This window comes from Grampus griseus, assembly GCF_964374135.1.
Source record: "Grampus griseus genome assembly, chromosome: 11".
NCBI lineage: Eukaryota > Metazoa > Chordata > Mammalia > Artiodactyla > Delphinidae > Grampus > Grampus griseus.
In genome coordinates, this window is record NC_139005.1 from 40,454,287 (window position 1) to 40,475,734 (window position 21,448).

A 21,448-nucleotide genomic window follows, 5' to 3' on the forward strand; every position below is an offset into this window, starting at 1 on the left:
AGGTAACAGGAGAGAAAGTAGAATATATAAGGGCAAATTCAGATAATTAGGGAGGTGTGGTTAATAATGTGGAATTAATAATGATTGCTTCCATTTTCTCAGTGCAGTAGGGAGCTAGGTCATCGGCCAAGAAAGAAGATGGAAGAGAAGGCTGCAGAGATCTGAAGAGACAGGAGAAAATACAGAATTTTGTCCAGGAAAGTCAGAGTGAATGGATTAGGGAAACATAGTATATTTGCCAGGCAGCATTATGGGCCACTTGAGGTTAATGATTATATAAAGTAAGACCAGTCAGCAAGTTTGAATGTTTTCCTGAAGCTACATTCAGCTTCCAGGGTGCAGCTATGGAGTAGGCAGAGAAAACTGGATTTAAGCTGGGCTGTGGTCAGCCAAGGAGTATTTCAGAGCAAGAGAAAAACAAATGAGTTCGAGTTGAGAGCATATACCAGAAACTGATTATAATTATAACTATGGAATTCTAGCTGGGTTACAAAGGAAATGAGGACATGAAGGGGTGAGAGACAGTAAGAAGGTGGTAGAATTAATGAAGGAAAGGTCTCTGTGGAGTTCAAAAAGATTGTGGAGTTGGGGTACTAGAAGGAGAGAGCTATAAAGAGGTGATGTTTGGAGAATGAATTATTTGAAACCAAGACTATGGAAGGGTTGCAGTTTTCCTTTTTTTTTTTCCATTAGTCATATCCTTGACAAGGTCAAGGATATGACTAATGGGTAGAGGATTAAATCTCTGAAGGAGAACAGATCAAAGCATTGTGAGGCCAGGTGTTGGAAAGAGCTATGTGAATATTGAAATTACCAGGGATTATGACAGATGGACTGGATAAAAGTGACAGTGAGCAAGGAGGAGGTAAATGACTGCAACAGAGAGAGCAATGCGTGGTATATAGTCTCATGACAGGAGATTTAAAGCTGAGTCTTATTAGAGAGTAGGGGAGAATGATCTGGAAGTAGCATTGAGGAATGAGGAAGATCCCTACCTCATTTCCAGGCCAAGTGATAAGGGGGATGTGAAAGTTAAAATAGACATCCTTTGAGAGGGCTGCAAGTGAGGCAGTATTATCAGGGGAGAGCAAGGGGTCAGTTATTACTTCGTGTATTTTGAGGATATATTGTTATAAACCTCTATATTAACAATATAGATGTATGATATTATCTTTATATTACACATTTTTGATCTACTGTCTCCCTTTGCCCCTAATGATGCTTCTTGCCTTGAATTCTATTTTTGCCTGTTATTAGATGTCTGCTTGGCTTTTGGGGGGGGGTTCTTATTTGTCTTTTTCTATCTCTTTGTTTTAACTTTGTCCTGTCCTTTTTAAAAAATTTTATTGGAGTATAGTCAGTTTACAATGTTGGGATAGTTTCTGCTGTACAGTAAAGTGAATCAGTTATACATATACATACATCCACTCTTTTTTAGATTCTTTTTGTCCTGTCCTTCTTTTAAGTGTGTCTCTTGTAGACATTATATTGCTAGATCTTGTTTTTAAATTAAATCTGAGAATTCTACCTTTTCTTGGTAAATTTAATTTATTAAATTCCTTTCATGTTGAACATTTTATTTCTTCTTAGATTAAATTTTCTTTCATTTTTTTCTTGCTTATTTACTTATATTAGTTTTTTCTATGGTTTGAAAAGTATGCATTTTATATTTGTTCTTCCACTGGTTATCTTTAACTTGTTACGACTCTTACTTGTATTTATCTTCCCCAACTTTTGAAACTTATCAACACCTATCTGTGTCTTCCTCCATAGTGGGACAAATACTTTAACATACACACTCTTGCCTACCTCTGGATATTGCACTTTGTTATATCTGCGGGGTGTGTGTGTGTGTGTGTGTGTGTGTGTGTGTGTAGTGTATGTATATTTACAATGCTTTTAGACACCAACAAGCTTTACAAAATTATTTTCTCATTTTTACTATCTTATATTTTGTAGCATTTCCTAAAAGTTTCATTTGATAGATCACTTCCTTCAAGAGTATTTTCAAAGAGGATCTTAATGATACTGCTGAGACCTTGAAGGTCTGAGAATATATTTGTTGTACCCTTACATTTAAGCAATAGCTTAGCTGAATATAGCTTAGATTCAAAGTTCTGTTTTCAATATTATAAAAATATTTATTATTTTCCTGTCTCTAATGTTGCTCCTAAGAAGTCTGACATTCTGATTCATTCTCTTTGTGGGTGAGCTGCTTTTCTTAGAATTTTCTCTTTGCCTTTGGAGTTCTTAAATTTCATTAAAATATCACTAAGTATTCATGTTTTCTATATCAGCCCTCTTTATCCCCACTCCCCATATACCCTTCCAATATCAGTCTTTCTTTGGAGGTTCTCACTTGTTTTTTTCATATATCATCTTCCCTCCATTAACTTTTTCTCTCCGCTGGGACTCGTATTATATAAATGCTGTCTTTTCTATATCTAGCTTCATTAATTTGTATATTTTTCATCTCTTATTCATTCTCAATGTCTTCTGGAAAAGTTTCTTGACCTGATCTTGGGTTATGTTCATTTTGCTGTTTATATCATCTAGTGAGTTTATTTCAATTGTGTATTGAATATTCAGTAATCCTGCTTGGTTCTTCATAATTGTTTGTTTCTGCTTCAGTATCAGTATCCTCTTTGGGAACATTTATTTGGCCTGTATTCTATTAATTCTTGTCATCTAGAGTAGGTTATTCAATTTATTATCTTCCTAATTGTCTAGTTATTTTTCCCTGTGAGGTCATTTTCCTTTACGAGTATCAGTTATCTTGGTGAGTAATGGAAGGAGAAAGGGGTGGGAGGAGTCAAGACCCGCCTTTAGCTTGTACAACTCCTGGTGAGTGGAAGGGTCCAACTTTGAATGTCTTTATATCTATTGCTCTTGTCAGAGGGCTTTGCCCCTTAGTGAAGGTCTCTGTACCCTAGGCTTCGTTCTTTTATTTATGTATTTATTTTTGGCTGCTTTGGGTCATTGTTGCTGTGCGAGGGCTTTCTCTAGTTGCAGCGAGTCGGGGCTACTCTCCGTTGCAGTGCGCGGGCTTCTCATTGTGGTGACTTCTCTTGTTGCGGAGCGCGGGCTCTAGGCTCACGGGCTTCAGTAGTTGTAGCATACAGGCTCAGTAGTTGTGGCACGCGGGCTCAGTAGTTGTGGCACGCGGGCTCTAGAGTACAGGCTCAATAGTTGTGGCGCATGGGCTTAGTTGCTCCGAGGCATGTGGGATCTTCCCGGACCAGGGATTGAACCCGTGTCCCTTGCATTGGCAGGAGGATTCTTAACCACTGCACCACCAGGGAAGTCCCCTTAGGCTTTGTTCTTTTCTAAGAATGTATTTGTCTAGCCTCCTGGGTGAAAAGAAAGCCTATGAGGAAAGGTAGGAGGAAACCCTTAGGTGTTTGTTGGCTGAGCCAGCAGTTGCTGGTTTTTTTTACCTTACATCCCAGTAGTGTGACCCTATGAACTTGCTTTCTGGTATGTAGAGGGATGATGGGGAAGGCAGTGATCTACTCTAGGCATGCAATGGATAGAAAAGAGCCCAACTCAAAATTTCTCCCCAAATCTCCATGTTGGAAGCTGGGCCCTCCTTTGTCTAGGGCTAGTATTTCCCTTCTTTATCAAACCATAACCGTCTTCTGACCCTCCAGGGGTTTCTGCTGGTTTCATTTTCTTTCTTTCTTTCTTTTTTTTTTTTTTTTTGCCCATTCATTTCTTATTTCTGAGGCATCTTTGGGCTTGAGTTGGGTGGGGGAGGTAGACTGTGCCACTTTGCCATCATATCAGGGATCATTTTGTGATAGCCTACCTCAGTGTTTGTTGAAGCTTTGTGTTTCAAGTAATTTAGAGCAGAAGATATTCTTCCTTGAGTGGTTATGGTAGTAGTCTGGAAATGAAGATGTTTAACCTGAAGAACTACAGGCAAAATATAAAAATATAGGTTGGACAAAGCAATGTATATACATGAAAGAAAGCAAAATAGGCATTTTACTGAAACATTGAAATTTACTCTCCACATGCTTGTGTTTAATTTTACAGTCACTTGGGAATCTTCTTAAACCTGGAAACAAGATGAGAAAATTAATCTTATTACAAATTGCTCTTAAACACATTTGTGGGAAAACAGATGATTCACAGGGAAATTAAGAGTGCCACCAGGGCTCACAATGTCAAACTAGTAAAATTAGTATGTAATCCGTATTTATAAAAGTCACCTTCACAAGGCAGAATGTCTCCCAGGACCAAAATCAGGAAGAACAGGGCCTGGCAATAGTTTATACTTATTAGACAGTATTCTTACACCTAAAGTTAGAACACAGCCTAAATATTGACAATGGTGGTTATTTCTGGGCATGGACTTGTCTGTATGTTCCAAATTTTTTATGATGAACATTCATTACTTTTGTAATTGGAAAAAATTATTCGAATGGAATTTTCAAAGTGAAATCATCATATAAATATACAAACTTGTGCAAGGATATTTGCTGCAGCATTGTTTGCAATGTTGAAAAAGATCCAGATTTCTATCAGTAGGAGAACCGTTCAATAAATTATGATAGATCTTTATAAGAAATATCATGCAAACAATAAAGATGATGATATAAGTCTATATTAACATAGAAAAATTTCAAAGATTTACTGTTAAGTGAAACAAAGTAGGTTAAAAGACATGTCTGAAATGAGCCCATTTTTGCAACCAAAAAGTAAGTGCACAGAAATTTTTTGAAAAGTATATGCAAAAAGTTTCTTCTCAATCTTAACAGCAAGTAAAAAGTTGAGCAAAGTGAAAAATAAACGACTCTTCTTTGATTCTTTGGAGAAGTGAGGTCACAGGGCAAACCATTGCCCCCAAAACTGGAGAGACAGACAGATGATATAGAGAATTACAAGTTAACTAGAACAGAAACTCATGAGCAGAAACTTCTGCAGGAACCAGTGCCTGGTAAAAAACCTAAACTGTAATTGATGAATTGCTGGAGGCTCAGTATAAACAAGTCTGAGAGTTAAAAACTCCAGGGGACCTAGTCAAAGGGACCTTCCGAAACTCTACTAGGTCCTGACAGTGAAGATTGGAGAAAAATCCCCTCATGTTTACCCCAGAGGAAGGGGGAAAGTAAGCATTCTGAAATACAGCAGAGCATTCTGTTCTTCTTAACAAATCTGCCCTCAGGAGAATCTATTTTACCAGAGTCTAACATGCTGGGGTTTTATCAGGGCCTAACCTACTTGGAGGAAGGGAAATACTCAACTCCAGTCAGCTCTAGCCATCCTGTCCCATCTAAGGTGGAGTGGGAGTCATGGGTACTGAGAAGCACTGGTAAAGTTCATAGTCCAGAGGCATAAGTTCTCCAAAAGACTGAGACCTAATCGTAGAACTATAAAATGTTTCCCCTTCTCCCATACTTCACCACACCACTAAAGGCCTATTTACCAGAGTTTCTTTCACCTAGTATATCATGTCTGGATTTTAATTTAAAAATTACAGGGCACACTAAAAGGCAAAAAATACAGTTTGAAGAGGCTGAACACGCATCAGAACCAGAGTCAGATATGGTAGTGATGTTGTAATTATGATAATTATAATCATAATTAACTGTGATTAATATGCTAAGGACTTTGATGAAAAAGTAGATAGCATGCAGGAACATTGGATAATGTGAATTTTCTTCAAAGAAGAACTCTCAAGAGAAATTTTAAAATATTTTGAACTAAATGAAAATGAAAATACACACTTATCAAAATTTGTGGGATGCAGGAAAAGCGGTGTGCTTAGAAGGAAATTTATAGCATTGAATGCACATGTTAGGAAAGAAAAAAATCTTAAATCAATAATCTAAGCTTCCACCTTGGGAAACTAAAAAAAGAGGAGTAAACTAAATCCAAAATAAGCAGAAGAAAAGAAGTAATAAAAATTAGAGCAGAAATCAATAGAGAAAATCAACAGATTTAAGTGGGCATCTTGCTCATCCCTCAACCATGTGTTTATGTTGTTTAGAGTTACATATATAGTTAAGTATAAAGCCAAATGTGTAGAAATATTAACAGCAAATTCAGTATAGTGGTTTCTATGGAGCAAGAAGGAGAAAAATGTCATTGGTTAGGGGTACACAGAGGAATTCACCCTTATGTGTGTTTGTATTATGTATTTTTAATTTTTGCTTTTTGGGTTTTTCCTTTCTTTTTTAAAAAAATTTACTTAAGTTATTTATTTTTGGCTGCGTTGGGTCTGTGTTGCTGCACACGGGCTTTCTCTAGGTGTGGCGTACGGGGGCTACCCTGCATTGCAGTGCGCGGGCTTCTCGCTGCAGTGGCTTCTCTTGTTGCGGAGCACGGGCTCTAGGTGCACGGGCTTCAGTAGTTGTGGCACGCAGGCTTACTTGCTCCAGGGCATGTGGGATCCTCTTGGACCAGGGCTCGAACCTGTGTCCCCTGCATTGGCAGGCAGACTCCCAACCACTGCACCACCAGGCAAGTCCTTTCCTTTCTTTTTCTTTTTTTTTTTTTTTTTTTTCGGTACGTGGGCCTCTCACGGTTGTGGCCTCTCCTGCTGTGGAGCACAGGTTCCGGACGCACAGGCTCAGCGGCCATGGCCTCACGGGCCTAGCCCCTCGGCGGCATGTGGGATCCTCCCGGACCGGGGCACAAACCCGTGTCCCCTGCATCGGCAGGCGGACTCTCAACCACTGCGCCACCAGGGAAGCCCCTCCTTTCTTTTTTAAAGAGCATGTTTTATTTCTTTTTCTTTTTAATTTAATTAATTAATTTATTTATTTAGGCCACGTCTCACGGCATGTGGGATCTTAGTTCCTCAACCAGGGATCGAACCTGCACCCCCTGCAATGGAAGTTCAGAACCTTAACCATTGGACTACCGGGAAAGTCCCCGCATGTTTTATTTCTTAAGCTTAGTGTTGCATTTGCAGATTTTTGAATATTACTGTGCTTTTAGCTGTCTGAAATATTGATAATAAATATCTTTAAAATATTCTGTAGCACTCTAGATAAAGTCCAGGGAACCTAATATGGATTACAAACACCTTCATAGTTTCTCTGACCCTACTTACCTCTCTAATCTTGCCACTTCTAGTTTGTACACAGTGGTTCAACCAGGCTGACCAATTTTCCTCAAAAGACCTGCAAGCCTTTGCCATTCCCCTTCTCCAGCACAGCCAGCCCTCCTCCCCTTTTCATCCATCTTCCTCTTGTTATTAAATCTTTGCTTAATTGTCCATAACTTTAGGAAAACTTCTCTGGCACTTCATCTTTGTGTGGGTTGAGTACTTCTTTGTAATTCCAAAACATTTAGTACTTTCACCATCTCTTACCACTTATTCACACCATATTGGAATTGTTGATTTACTTCTCTGTAGCTTCCATTTGAATATAAAAGTATAGAAACTGTCTCATTTATCTTAACATCCCTGGCCTCTGCCTAGTACCTGGCAGTAATAGGCTCTCAGTAAATATTCTTCTAGGAGTCAATTAGTTAGTTAATGATGGGCTGGTTTACTTAACATTCTTTTTTTTTTAAATTTTATTTATTTTATTTTTGGCTGCGTTGGGTCTTTTGTTGCTGCATGTGGGCTTTTCTGTAGCTGTGGCGAGTGGGGGCTATTCTTTGCTGCAGTGCGCAGGACTCCCATTGCGGTGGCTTCTCTTGTTGCAGAGCACGGGCTCTATGCCTGCAGGCTTCAGTAGTTGTGGCACGTGTGCTCAGTAGTTATGGTTCATGGGCTCTAGAGCACAGGCTCAGTAGTTGTGGTGCACGGGCTTAGCTGCTCTGTGGCATGTGGGATCCTCCCGGACCAGGACTCGAACCCGTGTCCCCTGAACTGACAGGCAGATTCTTAACCACAGAACCACCAGGGAAGCCCTACTTAACATTCTTGAGGCATGCTATAATTTAATTTTTAATGTGAACCCTGTTTAATAATCAGTATTTAGTTGGAATCATAAATCTTAACCATCCCATAGTGTGGTTAGAAATAATTACCTGGAAAACAGAAACAAAAATAAAAACAAACAAAACCAAAACAGAAATCATTACCTGAAATAAAGTTCTCTTCAGTCATTCGTATATCAAAGTTTGGGTTAAACTAGGTCTTGCTTTTGTTTTTTAGGATTAGCTCATAGTAGGTGTTCATCAGATTTTTATTTTTATAAATTCAAATTTGATGACTATAATAGGTATTACTCTAATGGATGGTAAGTATGATACCACTTGCATTTAATGAACCTAATAAAAATGCCATTGTTACTTATATTTTCTTCTTAGTCTGCTCTTTTGCTTCATTTTCCTTAGAGTCCATGTGCTGCTAACTAAAGATTGTGATTTACGAACAGCTCCTAACCCCGTATGTAAAAAAAATACTTAAAAAAAATTATTTATTTATTTATTTGGCTGTTTCGGGTCTTCGTTGCAGCACACGGGCTCTTCATTGCAGCTTGCAGGCTTCTCTCTAGTTGTGGCGTGTGGGCCTTTTTCTCTCTGTAGTGAGGTATGTAGTCTGTGGCTCGTGCACCGGCTCTCTGGTTGAGGCACTCGAGCTCAGTAGTTGTGGCGCACGGGCTTAGTTGCCCTGCAGCATGTGGGATCTTAGTTCCCTGACCAGGGATCAAACCCGCATCCCCTGCATTGGAAGGTGGATTCTTTACCACTGGACCACCAGGAAGATATAATATTGTTTTATATCTTAATAAAATAATACAACTTTCCTTTCAAACAAAAGTTATATGCCAAAATGTTAGCAGCAGTATTATCCCTGAATGGTAGGGGTCCAAAGTAATTTTTAAATTTTCTTTGTTATACCTTCTTATACTTTATATATTTTTGAAATATTTTTGTAAAAATATATCAAATTATACTTGGAAAAAAGCAATTCCCTGTTTAAAAAGACAAACTTTAGGAAAAAGACTTTAAGTGGAATGGCAGATGGTCAGCATGGAAACAAGAAGCATGGGGTCACAGAAGAGTCTCTGGAAAAGCAGCATGCTGCGTAGCCAGCATAACTGTCCATGTTGTTGGTCAGGTACATTCTTATGGTAGAGATGAATCCACATCATAATCTTATGTCACAACCATCGATATCACATAAACAGCTGCTTCTGCCCTGATTCTGTATTTGCCAGACAACTTTCTAATTTCTGATTTATGTCCTAAGTAGTTTTTCCCCCTTTAGGGAAAATGCTCTAATACGCCAAGGCAAACATCTGAACCATTTCCTTATTTTCAAGCGTGCAAGCCCCCTGCTAGGACCAGCCCTTAGAGAAAATAAAGAATTATGACATAGCACACTAGGGACTTCCCTGGTGGCACAGTGGTTAAGACTCCACACTCCCAATGCAGGGGGCCCGGCTTCAATACCTGGTCAGGGAACTAGATCCCACATGCATGCCACAACTAAGAGTTCACATGCCACAACAAAGGAGTTGGCAAGCTGCAACTAAGGAGCCCGCCTGCCGCAACTAAGACTTGGTGCAGCCAAATAAATAAATATTTTTTTAAAAAAAGAATGAATGACATATCACACTATATGCCAGCTTTCTCTACCCATCTTTTAAACAAAGATTTGAATAGTGAAAGACAGAAAGGCACGTGTACGTGTTTGCTTATGTGTGACATACAGAAAGTGGCAGGGACATAGGGTGAATGACAGAAACAGAAAATCCAGTCATTCTGAGTGACTCTAACCTTTGTCTACTGTATGGTAAGTAAGAATTTTCACATCAGATGGTCTTTATCTCAGTGAGAGAGAAATATTTAAACAATTTAGCTTAAGGTAAATTTCAGGTATCTTTAGTGTGGCATGTAGAACTTGTTTGAAATTCTGGTTCTGCTTCAGCTTCCTAGTCTTTAAAATGCTTGCTCTCTTTACCTCATCAGGATGGCTGTGAGGTTTAAATTTGATATTAGATTCACTGTTTGTGAAAAGCACCACACAACTGTGAAGTGTTATTGTTATTACTATTACTTAACAGGTAATAGTACTTCCCTCAATAAAAATTGCACCAGATAGCCTGCAGTTTCCAAAGCTTCCTCTGCCCTAAGAGAGTCCTGTTGAAACTGTTCTTTTGGGAATTCCCAGTGGTTAGGACTCAGCACTTTCACTGCTGGGACCCGGGTTCAATCCCTGGTCAGGGAACTAAAATCCCACAAGCTGTACATGCAGCCAATAAATAAATAAATATTTTTGAAAATATTTTTTAAAACTGGAAACTGTTCTTTTGAGAGTTGCTGTCTTTTGTAATTCCTCAGTATTTTATCACCCCCTACTTTGATTATTACCCCTTTGGGGAAAGAAACATAGATTTATTCATTCATTCAACATTGAACTTTTTTGGGTATCTCTAATGGGTCAAAATGTCAGATCTCCTGGGATACAAAGAGACAGATGCATAAACAGATCATTATAATACATGTGGTAAATACAATGATAGAGTAATAATCTTAGGATATTATGGGAGTTTGGGGAAATGGCACATAAGGGCAATAGGGAAGATTAGGAAAACTTTCCTCAGGGGGAAAAGTATAAACTGATTAAGTCAGTAATATTTTGTGCTGCAAGTAACAGAATCCCTACCCTCTTGCACTGTTTGTGGGAATGTAAACTGATACAGCCACTACGCAGAACAGTATGGAGGTTCCTTAAAAAACTAAAATCAGAACTACCATGCAACCCAGCAATCCCATTACTGGGCATATACCCTGAGAAAACCATAATTCAAAAAGAGTCATGTACCACAATGTTCACTGCAGCTCTGTTTGCAGTAGTCAGGACATGGAAGCAATCTAAATGTCCACCGACAGATGAATGGATAAAGAAGATGTGGCACATATATACAATGGAATATTACTCAGCCATAAAAAGAAACAAAATTTAGTTATTTGTAGTGAGGTGGATGGACCTAGAGTCTGTCATACAGAGTGAAGTAAGTCAGAAAGAGAAAAACAAATACCATATGCTAACACATATATATGGAATCTAAAAAAAAGGTTCTGAAGAACCTAGGGGCAGGACAGGAATAGAGACGCAGATGTAGAGAATGGACTTGAGGGCACGGGGAGTCGGAAGGGTAAGCTGGGACGAAGTAAGAGAGCGGCATGGACATATATACACTACCAAATGTAAAATAGCTAGTGGGAAGTAGCCGCATAGCACAGGGAGATCAGCTCGTGCTTTGTGACCACCTAGAGGGGTGGGATAGGGAGGGTGGGAGGGAGGGAGACGCAAGAGGGAGGAGATATGGGAACATATGTATATGTATAGCTGATTCACTTTGTTATACAGCAGAAACTAACACACCGTTGTAAAGCAATTATACTCCAATAAAGATGTTAAAAAAAAAGTGACAGAATCCCTGACTAAGGATGGTTGAAACTGAAAAAGTCATTTATTGCTCACTTAACAAAAAGGCCAGAGGCAGGTGTACTCAGGGTTGTTCCAGCAACTTAATGTTATCAAAGATAGGGTTTCATTTATCCTCCTCCTCTGTAATTCTTGGTGTATTGTCTTTTTGTCCTGTGGTTATCACCTCAGGGTTGCCAAAGATGACAATAGCTCCAAGCATCACATGACACATCAAGGCAGGAAGAGAAATTTTAGTTCTAGTCATCTCTGTTGGAAACAGGAAGAAAGGGTACTGGAGAGTAGGGAGGTTTTTGTTTTTATATATTTTTAATTAAAAAAATCATTTATTTGTTTGACTGCCTTGGGTCTTAGTTGTGGCACATAGGATCTTCGTTGTGGTGCATGGGCCTCTCTCTAGTTGTGGCACACGGGCTCCAGAGCATGTGGGCTTAGTTGCCCCAAGGCATGTGGGATCTTAGTTCCCCGACCAGGGATGGAACCCACGTCCCCTGCATTGGAAGGCGGAATCTTAACCACTGGACCACCAGGGAAGTTCCTATATTTTAAATTAAAAAAAAAATTTTTATGAGATAAAGTAAAAGAAGAAATATGTTATCGGCCCTGGATTTTTGCACGTAGTGTTCCTTCTGCCTGGCATCCATGGTCTCTTGAACCCTTTCCACATATTATATCTCAGTGCCTCATTATAGTACCTGGCACATAGGCAGTAGTAAATATTTTTGAAAGGAAAGCAGGCAGAGCAAAAATAGAGGCAGTTGAACACAACAGGCAGTTAATCTCCTTAAAACATATTGTCTAGGGGCTTCCCTGGTGGCACAGTGATTAAGAATCTGTCTGCCAATGCAGGGGTCACGGGTTCGAGCCCTGGTCCAGGAAGATTCCACATACCACAGAGCAACTAAGCCCTTGGGCCACAACTACTGAGTCTGCGCTCTAGAGCCCGTGAGCCACAACTAGTGTGCCCGTGTGCCACAACTACTGAAGCCTGCGTACCTAGAGCCCATGCTCCTAAGCCAGAGAAGCCACCACAATGAGAAGCCTGCACACCCCATCAAAGAGTAGCCCCCGCTCGCCACAACTGGTGTGCAGCAACAAAGACCCAACGAAGCCAAAAATAAATAAATAAATAAATACATTATAAAAAACATATTGTCTAAAATCAGGGGAGGTAAGTAATAAGGCAATTACAATACAGAATGGTAAGTGCTAAGATAGTATTAATTATAAGACGCTATGGGAGAACACAGGAGTCAGAGAAGACAGCTCGGAAAGAGTGATTGGGAACTTCCCTTTGATCCAGTGGTTAAGACTCTGTGCTTCTAATGCAGGAGGCGGGTGTTCCATCCCTGGTCAGGGAACTAGGATCCCACATGCCCTGCGGCATGGCCAAAAAAAAAAATGTTGAGAAAAAAAAAAAGAAAGAGTGATTGTTTAAACTGAGATCCAAAGGATGGTAGAAATAACCAAACCCAGAGGGAAAAAAGCCTCTTGGTTTGGACTATAATTGCCACAAAGTAAAAAAATATATAATCCTCTTTGAGGGAGAAAGACCTTGAAGAGATTCTAGGGAGGAAAAAAGGAGGGGGAGGATGGCAAATAGTAACGGATCATGTAGTGCCCATTATTACTAATTTAAAATGTCTTAAAAATAGGTTTAGTGAAAAATAGAAAAGAATCCAAGTCTTCAATTCTTCTATTTCCTATAATGTCTTATTAAAGTTTTTCACTGTTTTCAGCATCTCCTACTCTGAAAGTTTTCAAACATCTAACTCTATAACTCAGAAACTCCTAATACATATTTTGTATCTAATATCATGTAAAAATGGAAGTTTTGGCAAAGCCCAATAGAAGGGTTGCCAGATTAAATACAGGGTGCCTAGTCAAATTTGAACTTCAGATAAATAATAAACAATTTTTTACAATTACATGGGCCATACTTATACTAAATCACTTGCTGTTTATCTGAAATTAAAATTTAACTGGGTGTCCTACCTTTTTATTTGCTAAATCTGGCAACCCTAACAATGGATACCAAATTCTGAAGAGAAGTGCTAGACTAGGATTTACAAAGAACTTAACTCTTAATCTTTTAACTCACTCTGAGGGTATGAGATGGTCAAGGAGAAGAGGATTTTGAGAGTGCTTCTACCCTTCCTCCACTCCAAGAACTTAACACGAGTCTCCAATTTGGAGGCCCAGTAGACAAGGGTCTGATTCCATACCCGAAAAAAAAACCATACCTGACTGATTGGCTAGCTGCTCTAATGGCAGAAACAAAGAAAAAGCTGCTGCTGCATTGGGATAGGCCTTCAGCCTCAGAGTTTATCTGGACAAAGGAGGCTCAAGTGTTTCCTATAGACTAGATGAGGGCCACACATACATATATACCCAGGAGAGATGACATAGGGCTGTCATGTATTCTGTCCAGGAGAACTGCCTTAATATGCAAACACATCTCAGCAGAGAGAAGCTGGGGGTATCACACATGCAAACAACCAGTTGGAATAGAAATGTATCTGCCATGATGAAGAAATCTGCAGGGAATTCCCTGGCTGCTCAGTGGTTAGGACTCCGCACTCTCACTGCCAAGGGCCCGGGTTCCATCCCTGGTCAGGGAACTAAGATCCCACAAGCCGTGGGGTGTGGCCAAAAAGAAAAAAACATGCAGAAGACATCTGCAGATGAGTGATCTCCAGTGATGATGATCACCAAGGAGCTCACCAAGTACATCCATGAAAGAGTCATCTTCAAAAATCTGTCACATCCAGGAAGCAATGATGTGAGAAAATGCAACAGTGGTAGTCAGTAAGAACTTTCTCTTTCCCTTTCCCTCTCCTCCCTTCTCAGAACTGTAATCCATAAGAGGTCCAATGCCAGCAAGCTGGAAAAGTTGGAACAAAAGCACTAGGCCACAAGAGAGAAAATAAGCTGTTCATGTCCTCCTTCCCTGACTGTTAAGTTGCAATAGTCTAAGCTGGAAGAGAGGAGAACTTTAAAAGAAAATTAAAGCTTTATTATACATGGTTCTGGACATTTTAATTACCGACTAGATAAACTTACATTATTAAAAAGTTACCAGAAATGGGGACTTCCCTGGTGGTCCAGTGGTAAAGAATCCATCTTCCAATGCTAGGGGACACGGGTTCGATCCCTGGTCAGGGAATTAAGATCCCACATGCTGCGGGGCACCTGAGCATGCACACCACAATTACTGAGCCTGAGTGCCTCAGCTAGAGAGGTGTGCCCACAAACTACAGAGCCCACGCTCTCTGGAGCCCACACGCCCCAGCAAAAGATCCCGCATGCCACAGTGAAGATCCCACCTGCCGCAGCTAAGAATAAATATTCGCGACGCAGCCAAGAATAAAATAAATAAATAAAATAAATATTTTTAAAAATACTATATAAAAAAAAAGTTACCAGAAATGTCATGGAACCATCTAGGTTTTCATCTAGAGGTAGGGTAAGAACTAGCTTCACTGAATAAATGTAAAGGGATGTAAAATCACTTTGGAAAATAGCTTAGCCATTTCTTATAAGGTAAATATACACTTATCATACAACCCAGCAATCCCACACCTGGGTATTTTTCTAGGAGAAGTCAAAACTTACATTCACCCCAAACCCTGTATATGAATTTTTAGAGCAGTTTTATTCATAATTGCCAAAAACTGGAAACAACTCAGATGTCTTTGACCTGGTGAATGGATAAAGTAATATGGTATAGCCATACAGTGGAATAATACTAGTCAGGAAGTAAAAGGAAATGAATTACTGATACATGTAACAGCATGGATGAATCACATGAATTATGCCAAGTGGAAAAAGCCAGATTCAAAAGATTACGTACTGTATACTTCCATTTATATGACATTCTGGAAAAGAGAAAACTATAGGGACTGCAAGCAGATTAGTGGTTGCCATAACTATGCAAGACTCAGAACTGTACCCTAAAGAGGTTAAATGTATATACATTATACCTTAAAAAAATGTATACCTTAAAAAAAATTATACCTTAAAAAAATGTGTATACATTATACCTTAAAAAAAAATCTATGGAAAGCTCCTTGATTCTGAGTACTTCCAAACAGTAAATTGGAAGTAGGAGTCTCACTAATTTTGTAGGATTTAGCATGAGTAAGAAGTGAATAGTTAGGTCAGTAGTATATCTAATAGTTGAAGCTAGCTGTGGAATGGAGATAAAGGAAATATTATTCAAAGAAAATTTTATACATCTTGTCCCAAGCACTATAGGCATTAAATTAGCAATGTTATCTCTCCAAATAGCCTAAGTTAATTAATTTAATTACTCAAAAAATGTAAAGGAAAATGGGAGACAAAAAGAAAGCTGCTTTCTGATTATAACCTATAACTTAGGAGTCATACTTATTCAACTTAATGGTTACATTTGATTTGGTTACTTTTTTTCATGAACGCTTGTGCTCATGGTATATGATTTTATATTGTATACATTATATAATATTTTTGCTATTACTTTACTTTATTATAGAATTTTAATTGTCTTATTTCATGGTGTCTGCTACCTAAACAAATTGATGAGTTAACACTATTTCTTCTTACCCCAGGACTTGGATTTCACCAGAATAAATCAGACTGCTCCCACAAACTCTTTCAGGTTACAAAAGTTCCATTTCTAAATTCTTAGCTTAGAACATTAAAAAATTCTCTTACTTGAGAGAGGTAATGGAGACTCCAAAACTCTTCACTTCCCCTAGAATGGTTTCCAATAGTTTCAGTGAGAATCTGGTTTAACAGAATTTGGAAATGTGGAACCACATGACCACCTTACCTGTTCTCTCCGAGTCTCTTCAGTGCATCCTGGGATACAAGCACCGAATTTACTTCAGATTTGGCCTAGATATGACAACTGCATTTAAGGTCATGTTACTGAATCATGAAGTGGGCGAAAGCATTCTACTACGGTCTTTCTGGTTCTTCCAGTAATAAATCCCTAAGGGTGGAATTCAAAGTGGACCTATCTAGTGTTAGATTAGGTTTCATGGTATTATAACTGCTTTTTGTCTGTTTGTTTGTTTGTTTATATTATTCCAGTAGTGACATCTATAGGCCTATGAAGAGAAACACTAAAAGACTAATGTTGAATTTACCTGTACTATTTTATGGCTGGTGTGAGTCTGACCTCACACCAAAAAACTACTTTTGGCGACTCCCTGGTGCTGTAAGAGAAAGTCAGGTTAGGGAAACAAAAGGTATGTGACCAAAGGCCCAATTACCAGAGTGCTCCCTCCCAGTCCTTAACTTACTTTGGTTGAATGCATGTAAGAGATCTTCTGAACGTAGAGTGAACATCTAACTGGAGCAGCATAGGAATATCTGGGTACCCACCCAGCTGGGCCCAGAGTGATTACATTGATGTCTTCTCTGTTATTGGGTAACTTGAAGTGAATAGATCAGCATTCCAGATGGCTTCCATTTGGTCTTCTTGTCTAGAGAATCAGAGAACAAGCACCATTTGGAAGCGTCAAACTCTCCTGAACTCCATAGCCATTCAAAAGATATAATTCGTATTCTCGCCCCTTCTCTTCACCACCACCGTGTCCTATAAAGCCCCCCTGGAACCAAGGAACATTAGCTATGCCCACTTTGACCGAGAGATGGATTAAAACAGCAGAATTTGCAGAAATAACGTTTTTTCCCCCTGAAAGTTGCATTTCTGACTTCACCTACTAATACGTTTTAAAACGACTTTCTTAGCTTCATGGAGTGTACACTCCATATGCAGGCTATGTTTCCCCCACAGCAGTCTTTTCCCCTTCCTTCCCAAAGTTCCTACCTTCTTAAAAAAAAAAAAAACAACAAGTAATGCTTCTAAGTTTCTTCACTGTGTGTATTAAAATAATTTGTTTCTTCGTAAGGAAGAATCAACTTCATTTTTTTTAAGGAACTCAAAATTAGTTATTAAATATTTAAGTAGAAATAAGCCTTTTGCTAAATTAGCTAAGAAAATTAATATTCTCCACTGAACCATATCAAAACTGTGGAGAAGGGGAAAGCTCTTGGGCAGGAAAAAAAATCATGAGGTCCCAGATATTATCCAAAGAAAGTTTAATGTCAGTCTTTCCTACCACATACCTGAACTTATTGAATATGTCATACTTTTTGTCCTCTTCTTTTAGGATTGGCTGTTGAACAAATTTGGTAGAGGCAGGTATTTGCTTCTTTTTGATGATCAAAGGGATAGGTTGATTTAGATTCAATTTATATATCTCTTGAAGCTAAACATAAATAAATCAGAAAAAGGAAATCATGAAAAGAAAGGGCCAAAGTCTTTAGGAAGGTCTTCCTAGCTGGCCTTAGCTAAACTATGACACTTCCTTTTCCTTGGAAAAAGAATTCTCTTTCTCCAGGCCCTTTCTCCCTTCCTCCTGCCACTCCTCGACCTCTACCTGCCTCCAACACACAATTTCAGAGTTGGCAACTGTGATGTATAAAAACCGTGGTCCTGCATTAAGTTCTAGTTTTAGTCCTCTCATTTCCCGGCTTTGTGACTTTGGGTTAGTTGCTAATTTTATCTGCACTTCTTTCTTCTCATTTCTAAAACAAGAATAATAAACACAGGGTTCTTATGAGAGTTGTGTAAGACAATATATTCATCAGTTGTGAAACATTGTGCAAATATAATGATAGCTAACTTTGACTGTCAGGTGCTTTCTATGTATTAATTTATTTGATATTTGCTACCTTATGAGATAGGTGCTATTATTATCCTTGTCTTCTTACATATGGGGATATGAAGCTCAGAAAAGTTAAGTGGCTTGCCCAAGATCTCTTAGCTAGTATGTGGTGAAGCTAATTTGAACCCAATCTGGTAGCAGAACCAACCTCTTGACCACCACTCTGATTCAGTGTATTTATTCATTTCTACCCTTTTCTTCCTTTTTGCTTTTTCCCCTCCCTTCTTGATGCCTTGATACCCACCTCATCATCTAGATTCTAGCTTCCCTGACCCCAGACCCATATTAATCCCCTGAAATGCCCTAGACATTGTAATTCCTGTCAGACAGTTCATGACACTGCCAATTCATCTTGCTTTACTCCATTTACATTGGTCGTATTTTCCAAACCCAGAACTGTCAAAAATATCCAATTTTTGAGGTCAGAGAGTTTTAATGTTTAAAGTGTACTTCTAGGGACTTCCTTGGTAGTCCAGTGGGTAAGGCCCGTTGCTCCCAATGCAGGGGGCCCAGGTTCAATCCCTGGTTGGGGAATGAGATCCTGCATGCATGCCGCAACTAAGACCCGGTGCAGCCAAACTAAACTAAAATAAAATAAAATAAAGTAAAATAAAATAAAATGTAACTTCTTGGGTGTTCCCTGATGGCCTAGTGGTTAGGATTCCAGGCTTTCACTGCTGTGGCCTGGATTCAATCCTTGGTTGGGGAAGTGAGATCCTGCAAGCCGCGTGGCATGGCCAAAAAAAAAAAAAAGAAAAGAAAAGAAAAAGTAACTTCTGGAAAATTCACAATATGTCTATAATGAGAAGTCTCTCTGTACCTTCTAGAGTAGCAAGTAAACTAATCTTGTAAATTATTTACTTTAGTAAAAGAAAATGATGTATAAATATTCCTAGAACTCCAAGAATGTTCCAGAACTCCATGCTGGAGAAAATAATGGGAGCATATAATCCCAGAACAAAGAACTCTAATCTCAGCTCTATAACTTTTGGAAGGTATCACTTCCAAAAGCATACTGATGGTCATCTCAGAGAGGGCTCTGAGACGTAATTGGGTGGATGTCAGAGTTTAGCAGGATCTTCTGTGGCTTGTGCTATGTAAGCAAATTAAGTAAACCCTTATCTCCATTTTTTGTAAATGCATATTAAAACTTGCTTTCTGATAGTTTTGAGGAATGTAACCACCAAGAATCAGCTGGAGAGCAGTGAGCTCAAGAGGTTTCATATCTAGAGGCTGGTAGATGTGGGTTGACTAGGAAGGAGTTGAGCATTTCTGGACGTCTCTCCTATTCTAACCTTTTCTCATCTAGAGAGTCCAGCCAGTATTCCTGTTGTCAATTTAGGAGTTTCACTGAAGTCACAGTGTAGTGGATTGAATGATGAACTCCCCAGAAGATATGTTCACTCAGAACATGTGAATGTGGCCTTATTTGGAAAAAGGGTCTTTACAGATGTAGTTAAGGATCTCAAGATGAGGTCATCCTGGTTTAACCAGATGGGTCCTAAATCCAATGACACATGGCTTTGTAAGAGGAGAACATAAAACACACTAGGAAGAAGGCCATGGGAAAGACAGAGGCAGAGATTGGAGTTATGCAGCTACAAGCCAAGGAATGCCAAGGATTGTCTATAGCCACCAGAATCTAGAAGAGAGACTTGGAACAAATTTCTCCCTCAGAGCCTCCAGAAGGAACCAACCCTGCCAACACCTTGATTTCTCGAACTGGCCTCCAGAACTGTAAGAGAATACATTTCTGTTGTTTTAAGCCATGAAATTTGTAGTATGTTATGGTATCTCCGGGTAACTTATTTTCAAAGCCTACCACTTTGCCTTTTCTTACAACACACTGGGGAGAGGGAAAAGAAAACAGATTACCTGGCTGAATAAGTACGTCATTTTCCTCAGGCACTGATTCTGTTTCTGCTGTAGCGACTTCTGCTTCCCTGTGCAGATCTGCATCACCTTTTTTTGATAGTCATCAATTCTGCTCAGCATTATGTAGAGGTTCTGGGTCTCATAACCTCTCCCAGTATTCTGGATGGCTTGTAACCATTTAATTATGTTGTTTCTTGGAAAAATTAACAAGAATGAGATTCATATAATTACTGACACTAACTCAGCAAACCTGGTGTCACCATTCTCATCTCATCCTTAGTAAGTAGAGAGAGATAGTATAGGGGTGGCAGGCTTGCTTAATGAGACCTTAATCTAGTTCCCTATATGACTAAACTTTCAAAACTCTATATGACTGTCAAATTTTCATTAACTCCTGACAGAGTTTTTAGTGTTAAAATAGTGTTGCTCATTATTTTTTTAATATATTATATTTTAGTATTGATATGTATACAACATATAGAAGGTACTTAATACAATTATGAAAAAGAGTGTCCTTGCCTTCAAAGCACTTACAAGCCAGATTAGGAGACTAATAAATTGTGTCAGAGAGAGAATGAAATAAATGCTAAATAGCAATTTAGCTGTTTGAGCAAAAAGGAAAACATAATTAATTCTAATAAGAGGAATAAAGAATGCTTCGTAGGAAGATATTGAATAGGATCTTGAGGAACAGTCATAAAAATGTAGTACTCTCTTTACTGTAATGTAGTAGGCCACAATGTTTGGGCCTCCAAAACATAGTTTTTTGCCATCCCTATTCTACAGGAGAGGAAAAGGATTCTGAGCAAAGTTAAGTAATTTTCTAAAGTCACATAATTGATAAATAACAGATTTCGGAAGCAAACCCAGATCTTTTCTCTTTCCACAATACCAGTATTTTTCAAAGTATGGACCCTAATCACCTGGACTGAATCATTTTATTGGGGGTGGGAGGGTGGTGCTTGTTGAAAATGCAGGTTCCAGGGTGCATCCCTAGACCTTTTGAATAAAAAATCTTGGTGGTAAGCTTCAGGATCTGTATTTTAAAAAAAATCTCAGGTAAAACTTATAGCCACTGAAGTTTGAGAAAAAGGGGATGAAGAATTCCAGGTTGAGGGAACACTATAAATAAAGGCAAGACAATAAAAGTTATATTTTGGGAGTGGTGAATAGTCTGGAACTTTTAGATCACAGATATGTGAAAGGATATAGTGGGGGATGAGACTGACATAGCTGGATCATGAAAGGCTTTAAACAGCATATTATGGAGTTTGGATTTTGGGGGAGGTAGGCAATGGGAACCCACTGAAGACGTTTTTCTGAATATATGTATTTTACATATATAGAGAGAGGGGGAAGGGAATAACTCTTACGTCTCTTTGTGGGTTGTAATAGCTTAGAACCTACTGTATATATGGATTATTTAATACTTAAATATATTAACGTTCTGAGTTAATTTTATATTTTTTTATTATTATTATTTTTGGCT

At 38.8% G+C, this 21,448-nt stretch overlaps 1 protein-coding gene across 1 annotated transcript in view; it reads right to left on the bottom strand.

Moving 5' to 3' along the window:
- FAM186A (family with sequence similarity 186 member A) overlaps nucleotides 1-21,448 on the bottom strand; it is a gene marked incomplete at both ends in the record, with an annotated part of 117,525 nt that overhangs the window by 38,635 nt on the left and 57,442 nt on the right. The window contains 4 exon segments of the mRNA XM_082666156.1: nucleotides 16,654-16,754; nucleotides 16,758-16,836; nucleotides 17,483-17,625; nucleotides 19,960-20,152. Of these exon segments, the coding sequence (XP_082522282.1) occupies nucleotides 16,654-16,754; nucleotides 16,758-16,836; nucleotides 17,483-17,625; nucleotides 19,960-20,152 (516 nt within the window).